Source organism: Octodon degus, unplaced genomic scaffold (assembly GCF_000260255.1).
Source record: "Octodon degus isolate 3935 unplaced genomic scaffold, OctDeg1.0 scaffold00105, whole genome shotgun sequence".
Taxonomy (NCBI): Eukaryota; Metazoa; Chordata; class Mammalia; order Rodentia; family Octodontidae; genus Octodon; species Octodon degus.
Genome location: NW_004524681.1, coordinates 4,851,920 through 4,867,873, shown reverse-complemented (window position 1 = coordinate 4,867,873; position 15,954 = coordinate 4,851,920). Strand labels below are relative to the sequence as shown.

At 41.5% G+C, this 15,954-nt stretch overlaps 1 protein-coding gene across 1 annotated transcript in view; it reads right to left on the bottom strand.

The window, feature by feature from the left end:
* The window catches only part of Atp8b4 (ATPase phospholipid transporting 8B4 (putative)), a 255,715-nt gene that overhangs the window by 92,139 nt on the left and 147,622 nt on the right, over positions 1-15,954 (bottom strand). The window contains exons 10-12 of the mRNA XM_023724062.1: positions 12,817-12,905; positions 9,736-9,932; positions 2,111-2,319 (exon numbers count right to left, since the gene is read on the bottom strand). Coding sequence (XP_023579830.1) covers positions 2,111-2,319; positions 9,736-9,932; positions 12,817-12,905 — 495 coding nt within the window. The remainder of the gene's footprint in view (positions 1-2,110; positions 2,320-9,735; positions 9,933-12,816; positions 12,906-15,954) is intronic.

Here is a 15,954-nt window from a genome sequence, read left to right as displayed (position 1 = left end):
AGGCACTTGTTCCTCTGGGCACAGGTCTGAATCTGAATGTAACATCTACTTCAAAGGAGGATTCCCTGTGCTGATGAACGAACTTCTCCAAGTATCTGGAATTTTCAATCTCAGCCTCACAGTGGTTTTGTTCTCATTGCTAACACACAGTCACACTCCAAAATGATTTAAAAAAAAAAAAAAAGGTGACCCTAGGGCAGGCCTGATAGCTCAGCAGACTAAAGCGCCTGCTTAGGCAGAGCATAACATAGTTGGGGTTTGATTCCCTGTGGGCTGTGCTGGTCCCAACCCCAGGGCATGCTGAGTCTGCGATTGAGACTGGGCGTGGTGGCCATGCCAGTAATCCCAGCACTTGGGAGGCTGAAAACAGGAGAATCACTACGAGTCTGATCTCCGTAGCGAGACCCTGTAGACCCTGCAGACCCTAAATACAGAGAAGAAGAAGAGGAAGAGGAAGAAGAGGAAGACGCAGCCACCTTGATGTACAATGGGTCCCTTCTGAAGTAAAGTCCACTAACAGGGCAGGCGAGGAAAGTGAAGAAGAATTAAAGGCTAACAAGGTCATAGTTCTAATCCAGAAAATAGAAGATTTACACAGACCACAGTGGAATGGCAAATTTTTTCAAGACCCAGATCAATAACATAAAGAAGCCCAAGTTGTACAAACACAAGAGGAATAATTCTGAAATGACCTGGAGGTGCTTTTGCGAGAATATATCTCAATAACATTATAAATTAGAGGGCATATAAATTAGAGGTCAGAAGGGATACTTAGACCTTTCAGTTACTTTCCTGTATTTTATGAGGAAAATTACAAGCTGTCATGGGACTCGTGGACTCGGAGACTTGCGAAGACCTCAAGATACATAACTGTGAATGTCTGCAAAGGACCTTTGCTAAAAACAGTCCTATAGTGAACTCTACAAATGAACCCGGCTCCACATGTCTGATAATTTCTTTCAGATTGCTTCTTGGAAATGCAGACTAATACACAGCAAAACAAGCCAAAGCAGCCTCCAAATACAAAATTCACATTTAAACCACAAGTGGAGGTAAGGTGACATTTTTAGAAAACCTCCAAAATTGACATCTAAGAAGAAATTTTAAGGAAAACTTCTACAGTATTCCCCAGTCACTGCAGTACTTGTATAGGGAGCACGCAGCGAAGCTGAGGGTTTGAGAAAGCCCTGTCTAACATCATCTTGTTCCCTGCTAGGGAAGGCAGGAGGGACCCCTGGGGGAGGGGAAGGCTGAGAGGACGCATGATCAAGTAAGAAGCCCCATAACAGAGAGGAGAGCTCAGAAGGCTGGAAATGTAAGCACCAGTTCTTGTATTTCTTGGCTTTGTTCAGGGTCAAATCTTGTTTTATACACTTCAACAATGTGTGACATTTCCCCACCAGGAGACAAGGTAAAGGGTCGGTGTCTTTCTCTCCTTCCTTTCAGATTTCCCCCTCAGATTTCCTTGACTTTCTGAGACTTTTGACTCCCATGAAGAGAGGCTGGGAGATCAGGGAACCCCCAGAAGGTCCCCAAGCTTCTGTGCTCTGAAAGAAGGAACTGTCTGCTTACTGGCCCGCAAAATCTTAAAAGAGCCACTTAAAAATGTCTGAAAACTCAGATGAAAGCACTTGTTCTGACAAAAGTGTACAAGCAAGGTTAATGAAAGAGCTTGTTTGGCCTGCCAAGGTGACCTGGTGAAGTGTGAAATCTCAGGGAGCGAGCAGGAAATTCTCACTAACATAAAATAAGGCTTGTACCAAGATAAACTGGCTGTCAGGAACTGGTTCTCCATGAAAACATGGAGCTACTGGCCAGCAGAGAACAGAATCTGACAGGAACTTTGGAGCAAACCACTTCTAAACCCATTTTCTACCCATGAAAGAGCAAATCCACAATCTCATTTCAGTCGACCAGAATGTATCCAACAACTACCAAACTCAGTGAATGTCCATTGCATGTTGAGGGCAAGGCCAGGTACTGGTGGTGCCCACGTTAAAAAAAAAAAAAAAAAAAGAAGAAGAAGAGAGCTAGCCAGGGGGAGAGGTGTTTTTAAATGATGCAAAGAACATCAACACTATCATTAAGAAAAAGGAAGTGTTTCTCTTACCATACAGTCTTCCGTTAATGGAACATTTTTTAAAAGTCATGATGTTTTCAGTGAGGGTGCCTGTTTTGTCAGAGAACACGTATTCAATTTGGCCCAGCTCCTCATTGAGCATGGTTGTGCGAGCTTCGGCGGGCGCTGCCTTCCCAGAATAGTACATCTTCCGGTCCCAGTTGATAAAATAACTGTGTCCCAGACGAATCACTTCCATACTGTGACCCATTAACACAGGGGGAAAAGAGAAAGGCTCCATCAGCTTCCAAACACACAAAGCTTTGGAACGTACAAAGTCTGCCAAAGTTCTCAGAGTCTAGAAGAAAACATGGATGCAATGTACCAAAGTCCCAGAGATCTTCAGACATGGCTCAGTAAAAATCTGTTGGTACACCTCAGGGGGAAGGTCATGTCCCTACAGCACCATGAAACAACAGGAATGGCTGAGCAGAGAGCTTGGGAATGTACCACAGTGCTCAGGGAGAGAGCCCAAGCCCAGAGGAGATTTCTGTGCACCATATTGATTCGCTCTCCTTTTATTTCTTTAAGAAATCTAATTTTTATTAAACATGTTTGCCTTATACAGTGCCATTGAAATGTATGATGAACATTCCAGTTTTTAAAAATTATTGCAACACAAGACACATTGACAAACACCTTCCTTGGATCACTCCCCTTCACTCTGAGCACAATGCTCCCATCATTCTTGTGTCACTTTCCACAGAAGTTCTGGAAGTCCTCTGCCACGAGGGCCTTCAGCAGATGTGTTCAAGCATAAGGTGAGCGCGGCTGCTGAATGACATCCAGGAGAAAGTCATGCTCCTAAAACCACGACAGTGTGACCTCGTCTGCCTTGTTCACTGGATACGGCACCATGTGACTGGCTTCCTTCCACAGTTAAAATGACCATGAGTCAGGTGTGGTGGCACATGCATGGCTGTGACCCCAGCTCTCGGGGGCGGAGGCACAAGGACTGCTGCAAGTTTGAGGTGAGGGTGGCTGTATAGTGGGTTCAAATCTAGCCTCAATTACAGAGAGAGACCTTGTCTCAAAAATAATAATAATAATAATAATAATAATAATAATAATAATAATAAAATACCATAAAATAAATGATCACGAAAGGTAGACATTGTGAGTTGATTTACAACTCAAGGGAGCAACTAAGGACACTCAGGAAAGAGGACTCCAGAGCTTCAGCAGTGGCACAAACTGGGATTGCTATATGTGAAGTGAGGAGGAGTATTTTGAGAGGGGTGAAGGACAATGTATTTTTTACTATAATAAGTTTTTAAATTTAAATATTCAGCACATTGTTATTACACTTCTTATGTTTGCTGACTGCATTCCGTCCAATACACTGATATGATTTTACTTTTCCAAAAGAGGTAGAAAACTACACGGCCCTCCATGAAGTACCGACCAAATCATAATAGCTATGAGTGAAAACAAAGGTGGTTGGCATACTTTTCTGCCTGTTTCCTGGGAAAAGAGCATTGTTCAAGTTTGACTGGTGAGCTATAACTTCTCAACTTTAGAAATGGGATTTCTGTGGCTGAGGGTAGTTCTTTCAGTGCTTGTCCTACAGAGTGCCAAACTGACTTCCAAAACATTCTGGCCGTGTAAGCTTCTACCAGCAGAACACGGAGAATTATCAACTGGAAGAGCAGCTTAACAGTTTAACTGCCATTTCTTTTCAAATGAGTGAGTTGAACACTTTTTGCAAATTTTATTGTCTAGTTGTATTTTCCCTTGGAATTATCTACTTATATAATTGCCTGTTTCACTTTTCCTATTTTGATATACATGTTTTTCTGTAGATTTTTTTTTAGGGGGTAGGGGATACTGGGAATCAAACTCATGAACTCACATTCACCAGGTAGGTGCTGTGCTGTTGAGCTACATCCCCGGCCCTTATAGATTTTTTTAAATTCTATAGATATTAAAGCTATTAACCCTATGTAAAAAAAAAAAAAAAATGAAGGACCAGGGGGCTAGCTCAGTAGAATAAGCTCCTGCCTGGTAAGTGCAGGGTCTTAAGTTCAATCTCCAGTACCACAAAAAAAAAAAAAAAAAAAATGGAGACATTCTACCCAGTTCATCCCTTGTCTTTTCACTGTTTCCTGTTTTTGATATGAAATTTTCTCTTTTTAGCTGATCAAGTCTAACAATAGTTTATAGTTTTGCATAAATAGGCCATTATGCCAAGATTATATGGAATATGCGTAGATGTATTTTTCTTCTAGCTTTTATTTATTTTTTTTATATTTACTTCTCCATCCTTTAGAATCAATCAACTATGAAGCTAATTTCAATTTTTATAAACTGAAAGCTATTTCATAGCTCTTTGCTGAATACAGAGCCCTTAGGTTAGGGTACCTCCTACATCACACGCCATTATTTGTTACACTGCTTTACAAATTTCCACTTTGTTCATGGATATATTATGTAATTCATCTCTTGTTTTCATCATTGCAACCTGGAAATACCTGAGAGATCAGAGCACCTTTATGCTTTTCTGTTAACTGTAATTATTCACTTATTCCTCCTGATAAAAGTAACATATTCATCTAAATAAACTTTAAAATCAAAATTTGGGGGATTTTTAGAATATTTATTTGGGATTTTTCTTAGATTTGTGTAAATCTTAAGTATTTGAAATGACCTGATATTTCATAAAGAGGAGTACAACTTCGAGAAGAATAATACATCTTCCTAGGAATCCAATTTTTAAAGTACTTCCCCCAGTAAAGAGTTTTTGTTTTGTTTTATTTCACTTTGTTTTGCTTTTCACAGGCATCCACAATATAATGTCCTTTGTGGATGAGTTTTCAAAATCATTATTGGTTTAAAAGAAAGCTTTTAATTTCTTTACAAGATGGCTCACAAGGGCCAGCCAAATAGCTCAGTGGAATAAAGCATCTGCAAGTGGGCACCGGGGCCGGGGATTCAATCCCTGGGCCTGCTGTGCCAGCCCCCGCCCTGGGCGCACTGAGACTGCGATTGAGACTGGGCATGGCGGCGGGCACCTGTCATCCTGGCACTTGGGAGGCTGTAAACAGGAGACTCACTAGGAGTCCATCTAGCAGTGAGACCCTGAATACTCTGTAGACCCTTCCCTAAAAATACCAAAAAAAAAAAAAAAAATTTAAAAGATGGCTCACAGAATTAGGTGTTTAACTGAATTATCCTACAAAGGGTTTTACAGATTGTCCTCCTGATTTTCTGGATTTACAATCCCTTGTACACGTTCTGTATATGCTGTCCACTGAAGTTGCAGCTTCACGTCTTCCTGACATTCACTTTCCTCATACAATAGTAGCAGCCTTCAGACGGAGACACGCGCAATGAGAAGAGCAGAGACTGAAGCTTCTGTCTGATCCTGGAGGAGACCGTCTCGGAGTTCTCGCCTGTAAGCTCGGGAGGACGGGCTAGAAGACACCCAAGCCCTTCCTGAGCATTAATCCTGCGCCTCTGTTCCTCACAGTCCCTGCTGCTTCTCGGAGAATGGGATGGGTCCCGTCCATTTTCAAGTATTTGAGTGGCAACATTTTTTCTTCTACATTAAAATCACATTATCACTATGAGTAATCACATGATACACACATAAGTCACACTTGGCAGGTATTTATTTCTATATTTTCATGTAATGTTTACTTTTCTGTGAGTCCTGCCTTCTCTCTCTCTCTCTCTCTCTCTCTCTCTCTCTCTCTCTCTCTCACCACTCACTTTTTTGTGGATTGCTAGCTAGCTGGGCCAGTTCCGCATAGTTTTTGTAATTTCTTTCACTCACAAGGTCCAGAACGGAGCTGTGTCTGTCATGCGCAGCCAGACAGAGTTGAATGAATAAATCCTGGCCATGAAGTCACTGACTTCACTAATAAGGCATTAAGACCTGAAAGATTAAGTGACTAACCCAGGATCACACAAGTAATTAGCCACAGAACCAAGACTGGAACTCTGTGTTCAGTAATGCCAGTGTAATCTTAGCCCAAACAATGACACTTTGCAGTATTTCCTCCTTCTCTGAGGTTTCACTTTCTTCGCTCCAGTTATCCACAGTAACATCCAAAAATATTAAGTGGAAAGTTCCAAAAATGAACAATGTATGCTTTAAATGTGCCGAGCAGCATGAGGAACTCACATGCTGTGCACTCCCAGCAGCCTGAGGGTGGCACATCCCCTGGTCCAGTGTGTCCTTGCTGTATATGCTGCCCGCCCGGTGACATCACCACCATCCTGGTTAACAGACTGATTGTGTTCCTCTTGTGCATGTGTTCAGGGGACCCTGACCAGGGACCCTAAGGCGACATTGCATGCCTCCATCACTCACCTTTCTTCATCTCATCATGTAGGCACTGTGTCATCTTACACCATCCAAGAAGAAAAGCAAGTATGGCATAATAATATATTTTGAGAATGAGAAGGGCTCATCCTACTCCCGGAACTTTTATGACATTGTATTGTCTATTGCCACTATTAATGATTACTGTTAACCTCTTACTGTGTTTAATTTATAAATTAAACTTTGTCATAGTATGTGTGCACAGTACCAAAAAATAAAATATACAGGCCTCAGAAGAATCTGCAATTTTAGACAATCACTAGGGGTCTTGGGATGTACCCCTCAAGAAGAAGGGTGGCTATTTTGGTGCAAATTATTCAAAGCTTCCAGTGATCTAAAAATCTAGAAACTTAAGCAAAATGACTGTAACCAAATCTGATTCTCCTGTGCTGCAGTACAAGCTGAAGGAAGCGTCCAAAATTCATTTAGATCCCTACAGCTCCAAATACCACTGAGAAGAGGAGGGCACTGGTTGTCTGGGAAAGAGGACGGCAGAGTCACAGTGGAACATGCTGCCCTCCTTTCAGAAAAGCCGAGCAAGGAGACAGAAGTTCCGAGTGAGCCCAGTGAGGACCGCTCCGAGTGAGGAGCTCTTGAGTCCTCTCACACTGCGGCAAAGCAAGCAACAGGGAAACGGGTTCGGGAAGCTTCTGAAGGCACCCCAAAGCCAGCTCCCCAGGAGAACAAGGGCTGCAATTCTCAGTGCACAGAGACGATCCTTGCAGCTGAGTGAGTCCTAACCCAACAGATGAACAAATCGGCAGCATAAAAATATCCTCTCAAAGTCAGTGTCCTGCTCACCTGGAATTGTTAGCCAGGCAAAGTGAGCTCTGCACTTGGCTCCTGGCGTGACGGAGGATGCTAATTTACCTGCACACCTATTCAGAAGCCAAGCGGACGCTCGCCTTGGGAGGCCTGGAGCGCTCCAAACAGAAAGGCCTGGAGTTCTTACTGCAGGCCTCGGTCCTCCAGGACATCCCGGGGAAAGAGCCTCCTCCCAGCTGAGAGCAGAACGACTCTTCTTACTTGGGAGAGAAACTTCCCACTTACTCCCCGTCAGCGCTGTCCCCTTCCACTAAGGGGAGAAGTGGCCTCTTCCTTCTCTGGGGACTTCTTCTAAAGCAAGCAGAGCTTGGGGATGGGGGGAAATGCGGTGCCAGACGGCAGAGTCATGGGCTTGGATCTCGGCTCTGCCCCAACTAACTCCATAACCCAGAGCAAAGACAGGGAAGCACTTTATATGAAATATTTTAAAAGAAAGAGAAAAACATCCATAGAGTTTATGTAAGGCATCATATTTTACGGTACGCTACAGACTGTCAGTGACTAACTTGGAAAATTATAAAGAGCATATATGTAAATAGGTTTAAGCAATAAACCGCTTTGCTGATCTGAAATAGAAGTATTTATTTTTCTATTATATACATATATACACATAGGAGTGTACAAGGTGATATTGTTTATTAATTGGAGCAGACAGGAGTCCCAAAATCAATTACTATAATTCCCTGATTTATAAGCAGCACAAATTTGACAGATATCGGAAGGCCCAGAAAGAAGCCACGCGCTTTCTCTGAGGTAACACAGACATTATTTGCAGTGTCAAGACCAGAAACTGGGTTTGGGCCACTATGAACAGGTTTCCTGCTGCCCCTGCACATCAGAAGAAGAAGGAAGGCTAGCCTGACAGTGTAGCCTCGGCCTCTAAAAAATAAAATAAATCGCTGGGAAGATAGCTCAGTGGCATAAGTGCCTGCCTGGTAAGCACAAGGTCCTGAGTTTGATCCCCAGTACCAAAAACATAAAAATAAAAATAATCTTTCAAATTATTAAACAAAAGCACATCAATTCTCTTCAAAGAAGCAACATACACAGGGTAGGCTTTCCTCAGAAGGACAAATGAAGCTGACATGAGCAGATGGGAAGCCACCGTACTCATTTATTATTCACTCAGGACATAAAAGGAAAGCCATAAAAGCTGACCGTAGCTCCACTGGCAAAGAGCAGGATTTCTTCCAGACCCGTAATGGGCTTCAAGCATGGGAGGTACTCAGAATCAAAGATGAGCCAGGAGCGCACAGTTCAAGCAGAGCCACGCTGACCGCAGCCCCAGAACCCAGGGAGACTGGCGGTGCTGTGGCCGCGGGCTGCTGCTTCAGATCAATTTCCCACAACGTGACATTTTGGTTTCCTGACCACTGTCCAAACAAGGGGGAATTGTGTGCATTCAGCTCCCTTTGCTTCATCGTAGCTAGGTTTTGGGAAAGAGAGAAAGGGAGGGTAGAAAAAAGACGAGATCAGAGCTGGTGATTTGGAGTGTTGTTAAAGTCCTGCTGACAAGCCGAGTCAAATAACCAGGTCCTCTCTGCCCCAGTGTCTGGGACCACCTGACCCAGCCAGGGCAGGATAAGATGGAAGAGATGTCAGGTGCAGATTCCAGGCCAACTCCTCAGTCTTCCCGAAGACAGGCATAAACACACACAGGTGTATGTATACACACACATGCATGTGTGCACATACATGATAGATATGTGTGTGTGTGTGTGTGTGTGTGTGTGTGAGTGTGTGAGGAGAGAGAGAATAACAGACTGACAGAGGCAGCGAGACCACTGTAGTTCCAGTCTGTTTCAGCTCTGACTCTGTAAATGGCAGGTCAACATGTGGTGGAAATTATGATTCACTCTTCTTATCTAACAGCCAACGAGCACTCTGTTATGTTTTAACTGCTTTACATACCCACTACTAAGAATAGGGAAAGCTGTATTCATTAACTTTACAATGCATCAGGCAGTCTTCTAAGAGATTTATAGGAATTTACTCAGCCCACAGATAATCCCGTGCAAAGGAACTGCCATTGTCTCCAACTTTTCCATACCGGAAGTGAAACACTGGCCTGACACTGTTGAGCTACGCCCACACCCAGGTATCTACAGTCAGACTAGTGGTGGAATGGCCCCCTCAGTGTCGAGCTCCCCAAATGTTCTTTTTGTTACCCCAAACCAAACCAATTCCAGTTGGTTGCATTGCATGAGGCTATGTTACAATCTATGTGTTCCAAAGAAAGTCATTCCTAAGACACCAAATCAAGAGCAAAATAAAATGAATTTATTATAACTTGAAAATGTAAACATTGCACCAGTTAAACAGCTTAGGTGCCTCATGAAGCTGCAGGTCATAAGCAGTTAGAGCAAGACATCTATCTCACTGTTATAATTTTTTAAAAACACAAGCGTCATTGCATAGAACATTTGGTGAAATGGTTTCATTAAAGCATAAACTGTCATCTTACCTCACATATAATGAAATGGGTACAACTGTATTGAGAATAATAATGTACGACCAGAACATTAAGAATCCCGAGAACACAAAACTCTTCTCTTTTTTGTTCTGAAAGAGGAAAGTTCTGAACTGGCCTCCGACTTGATTCTCCCAGATCGAATTTCCTATTGCAAGAATAATTCCCAAGCATACCAAAAACCCGAAAATCTGAAACGAGAATAAAAATCTGGTTAAGGTTAACTTGGACCCAAAACTAGTCACATAAACATTATCTAATTACAGTTCTAATGCCAAGAAATCACCATCTGAACGTCCAGTTATGCAAACCTCTTATTTCTTACCGTTAATCCATATGAACAAAATTTAACATTTTTATATCAGAAAAATTGCTAAATATTTGGTACACATTTTCTCAGTCTCCCACTGACTGAATTAGAAACAATCATTATCCATGTTTTACAGATGAAAAACAAAATGAAATAAAGCAAAGCACAGAAAGACACTAAAACTCGCCCGTGGTCACACAGGCTAGCAACTTCATATCCTCACTTTGTGATAAACACACATACATAAGCAGCTTACACGAAGGAGACGGTGTGCCCCAAGTGGGTCTGGAAAGCCCCACTTTGTATCTATGGCCAGGCAGAGGATTACCAAGGTCCCCTTTCACCTGTGCAAGTGTATTCAAAGGTGTGGTTGGCAGTGACATGCACACTTCCACCTAGTGCCACCAGTGAGAGGCAGGCTCACCCCCACGTGACGCTGTGTCCACACCTGTCTCACTCACCAGATCTGGCACTCTCTGATGTCTGGCTCTTGCTCAAAGCCAAAATAACCATGAAAGGGAAATTACTTGAGGACATTCATGTAGCCAGAACAGCGCAACTAAAGACACTCACGAAAGAGGACTTCCGGAAGTGCTTCAGAAAGCGGCAGCAGTGGTGAGAAAAGTGTGTTTGAAGTGAAAGAGAGTATTTTTAGGGGGGATTGTGTTCAGCAATGTGTTTCTGCTGTAATAATTTTAATGTAAATATTCTTCAAATGTTTGTATTTCATAATCATATTTCCTATAGAGAATTTTACAAGGGGAAACGTTTTGAAAATTGTTAGTTGATGATTACATTGTGATTAATACAAAGACCAGAAAGATATACATTTTGGAAGTAGAGTGATTATAGACAATGAAGTCATTCCACTGCAAGCCTAAAATCCTTGGCTTGGAAAGGAAAGACAGCACCCCAGCAGAAAAGGTAAGACCTGAGTGCCGAAGCGTGATGCAGAGACCGAGTTCTAAGTGCCCCGCTGCCATAAGTTGAGGCTCGAAAATAGGCAAGTGTTTCTTTCTATTGCCTTTTTCCTCCAAGAATAATAATCCTAACTTCTAGAACTGTTTTCTTCTTCATTGTCTCCTGAATAAAATAAGGGTGCAAGAAGACAAAACAGGAGAAAACTGAAAAGTTTATTAAGAAACTATATATTAGAGAAGAATAGAACTGGGAGCGGGGAGATGGCTCAGTAGAATAAATGCTTCCCTGGCAAGCGCAAGGGCCTGAGTTCAATCCCTGGTTCCACCAAAAAAAATAAATAAATAAATAAATACCACATACCCCTTACATTAAAAAAAGAGAGAGAAGAATACAACTGTGAACTACCAATGTCTGCAGTTAGGACCTGTGCCATAGCAGTCATTGTTAGTATACTTTATTTATATGTGTGTGTGTGTGTGTGTGTGTGTGTGTGTGGCCAACTCAGCCCACCAGGGGGCGGGGCTGGCTGGCATGTGGTGCTGGGGGATTGAACCGCGGTCCCTGTGCTTTGCTAAGCTTGTTCTAAGTAGGTGCTTTAGACCACTGAGCCATCTCACCAGCCCTGAACTGTTTCTAAAGCATTAAAATTGGTGGTACTTGGCATGAAATGTCATGATTCAGTGATGGACTTGCCTTCTAAGTCCCCAAAAGATCACTCACTTTCTATTACAAGGAGCTAGGATAGTCTCTGTTTCACATCCTATCATTCTATTCTGTGCAAGATATAAACAGAACTCTTCTGCAAGTCCCAGAAGTGAAATTGGGGCCATTTAAATTGGAGCTTATAGGAGACACACGTGCCACCTTAGTGCCATGAACTCTGCCCAAAGGCAATGAGTGTAGCCAGAGAAAAGCCAGGTCTGGGGTGGTGCTCAAACCAAAACCTAGGCTGGCTAATATTTTGTGCCCGGAAAGTATTAATTTCCTTCTTTCCTTATTTGGAGTCCAACTCTTATATGTCAGTTAAAGAAATATATATATTGAGCTCAGACTTTTTAAGGCTTGCTGGTAGAGGTGCATAGGGAAACATGCTTCAGTGCCACTGTCCCCATTATCTAAAGTCAATGCGCTCAAACTTAATACTTCTGTAAGGAGACAGAGTAATGAGTCACGTAAGAATCAGATCAATAATACAAGGTAGCACATGATTGATGAGCAAGAGTGTGAATGTGAGAAATGTCTGACTGCATCTAGTAAGTGGGAGAGAAAATTCAAGGGAGAAAAATATTCCAGAGAGAGAGACAGAGAGAAACTATGAACTAAAGGGTCTAGGTACCTCCATGAAAGGATACAATTGGGACTTCAGCAGCAGCACCAGCCACATAACTTGCAGGGCCCAGTGCAAAATGAATTCCACGGTCCCTTGTTTAATAGTATTACGAATCCCTAGATAGCTACAGCAGATCGATAACCTACCAGAGATGCTTCCGGGTGTAGGACCCTCTCTAGCAGCATAGGACATTCTCTGAAGAAGTGAGCCCTCCCCTTCTGTAGCTATGTAGAGGGGATTTGAGCAAAGGTAACACAGTCAAAACATTATGTTTTGATTTTCAAACACAAATCCTTGGAATGGAGTCTTGCAATACCACGAAGGCCTCCGCAGGCACTAATCTACTCATATGATAAATTCTACCTCTCACCGAGAATTCACCACAACCTAGGAAAGAGAAGGCAGCCAGACTCCACAAGGAGAATGTTGGCTCCTGAGATGATGTCCAGAAAAACAAAGTAAGGGTAGTAAGATAACAACAACGGGTGGTCATGACTACTTTACCCACACTTACCCACAGCACTACTGTATTCATGAATCTGTCAATGCTTGTCCTTTTAAACTTTGTCTTACCACTGTTCTGCATGAGTTTGGTGTCAGGACCTGTAAAGAAGATTGGTAACAATTCAGAAATAATTAGATTATGTGTTATTGTTGTTTTTAACTTCCTCTCATACCAATATCTATAAAGGGGAAAATACAGTTTTCAAAATCATTTCATTTGCTTTAGGAGCAGGGGCCGCTAGGTTGCATGGGCTTTGTTTGCTTTGTCTTTGCAGTGCGGATGATTGAAGCCAGGACTACCAGTGAGTTACATCTCCAGCCCTCGAATATGGCTTACAACTGCAGACTAAGCAATAATCCTGGTCACAGAAAGGGAACTGGGCTCAGTGAAAGAAGTCCAGGTAGAACTTGTTACAAAAATCTGCACATGAATGTGCTTCCAGTCTGAAATAGTTAAAAATAACAAACTCAACAAGAGAAAGAAATTATTTGGAAATATTAAAAGAATGAAGTAATGAATATAATTCAGACTGCTAAAATCAAAAAATGAAAGATAAGTCAAATTCCAGATCCTCTTCCCCAAAAGATAAAGCTTTGAAATGTTTTTAAGGGACAAAGAAAACCTCCAAAAGTTTAGCAAGTCAGTTAAACCATTTTTGTGACTGTGACCTATGTATGTAACATGTACTATTTGTAAGAAAAAAATTAGTCTTGCATTACCATGATGTATTTACTAGGCACATTTCAAGAAATTCTAAGAGTATGATGGACAGCTGCAGAGGTGGGTTATTAGATTATTAGCATATTAGAATATTAGAGGACATCACTAGAAATTCCTTGACAGAGAAAATACTAGAAGCAATTGATTTATTTATAACTGACTTCTGTACTGGTACCCACTTCATGCTGTCTTCCTATTATTATTAATCCATGTGGTCATTTAACATAAGAGGAAGGAGAAAACAAAAGGAGAAAAGGGGTGAAATCACACACCATTCTGGACACCAGGAAAGGGTGGGTATATCTTTAAACAGCCTTCCTTACCTAACGAGATAAATAGAAGCATAAATGGGGATCCTGCCTTGCACAATCTTACTCAGGACCACACTCTTAATACTACCTACAGACCAAATGTGCACCTCCAGCTCTACGCTCCTGTGAGTTCTCAACCCATATATTTAAGCCTGTGTATTTTGACAGCTCCACTTGTATCTTTAAGACACCTTCAGTGGTCTTGTCCAGCTCAGCCAGGAATCTCCCTCCAGGCTCCTTATCTCAAGAAATAGCTCCACCGAGTATAATCAGGCACAACCACTATGGAAATCTGTGAGATTCCTCAAAAACCTAGGGTTGGAGGTCCCATTCAACCCAGCTGTTCCTCTCCTGCATATGCTTCTGGAAGAACTGAAAACACCGTGTCACATCAATATACATGTGCTCATGTCTATAGCAGTGCAATTTGTCATAGCTAAATCTTGGAAACAACCCAAATGCCCATCAACTGAGGAACGGATAAAGAAGATGTGGTGTTTTTATACAATAGAGTATTACTCAGCTATAAAGAAAGATAAACTCAAGGCTTTTATAGGTAAATGGATGCAACTAAAGACCATACTCATAAGTAAAATAAATCAGACTCATGTGTGTAAACATCATATTATCTCCCTAGTATAAGATACTGAAAGAGTAAATAAGATCCAAAAGATACAATAGATATTGTGAAAGAGAAACTGCTCAAATGGAAAGAACAACTGGGATGAGAGAAAGGAGAAAAGAAGAAAGAAAGGAAAAAATATACATATATATATATATATATATATATATATATATATATATATTAGCTAGGATACTTGTACTACTAATTTCTGTTGGTTTATTCAAAGGAACAGTTAATGCCTAGTTGTTTGATCAATTTTGCATACCTACATCTGGTAATCTGAACAACTACTTTGAAGATAACAATATCCAGTATAACAATCATTGTTAACTTCCTGTTACCTTGTTTTGAAATACTGCATCATTTTTATTTTTTATTTTTTTACAAAATTAAAAAAAAAAAAATAGCCCCACCATCCTTCTCACCATGATGGTCAGGAGACAACCTACGCATCATAGTTGATACCTCTCCCATCCTCACCTTCAAATCTGGTCATCAAACCTTGTCAGTTAAACTCTCCAAAAAGCTTCTGGGCTTACCCATAATTTCCATCTACCCCAAAATACAAATCATCAGAATGAGACTACCCGGGGCCTGCCGGATCCTCATTCAACCCAGAGCCCAGACCCGGCATGGAACCCTGCAACAGAACTCCCTGCAAAGAGGCTAGAGGCAAGAGCTACCCAGCTGATTCAGAGCAGAATACCTTGCCAGAGTGGCACAGAGGGTTCAACTCCAAAAGCTGCAGCAGGAAGAAGTGGAGCACAGCAGCCAGACCCAAGCCACACCCACTTGGACAAGTTTGAACTTGATAGATCCGGACCTGGTGCTAAGGTAATAACTGTATCTAAGCTCTACACAAGGTCAGAAGACAGTGCTATACAAAACAACAAAGAGAAGAAGCAAAATGCATTCTCAGTCCCCGAGCCCACCCAGAACAAATGCAGGAGACACTAGCATAAAAGAAATTGGAAATCACACACCTGAAATCTCTGAAATAATAGCATCTGAAATAAAGAAACAACTACAGAAAGTATAGAGGAAATCAGATCAGAAATAATTTCTAGAGTAAAAAAAGAAATGATAATTATAATGAAAGAAGTACTAAGTGCTCCTAAAGAAGACACTGATAAAGAAAAAATAGAGCAGAATATAAAAATGATGGAACCCTTCAATAAGCAATATAGGAAAGAAATAGAATGTATGCAGCAGATTCAAAGTGCTATACAGGAAATTAAAACCTCAGTCACAAGCTGGCAAAACCATTTGAATAAAAGTGAAAATAGACTTTCAGACCTTACAGACACCATTGCAGCTAGTGAAAAGGTAAGAAAAGAGCTCTTAAAAACAACTAGGATACAGGAAAAAATAATTCAATACCTGTAGGACGATGCAAAGATGAACAACGTGAGACTAATAGGCATCAATGAGAAAGGAGTCAATACAAATGATATAAAAAGCATATGAATGGAAGTAATGGCAGAAAACTTC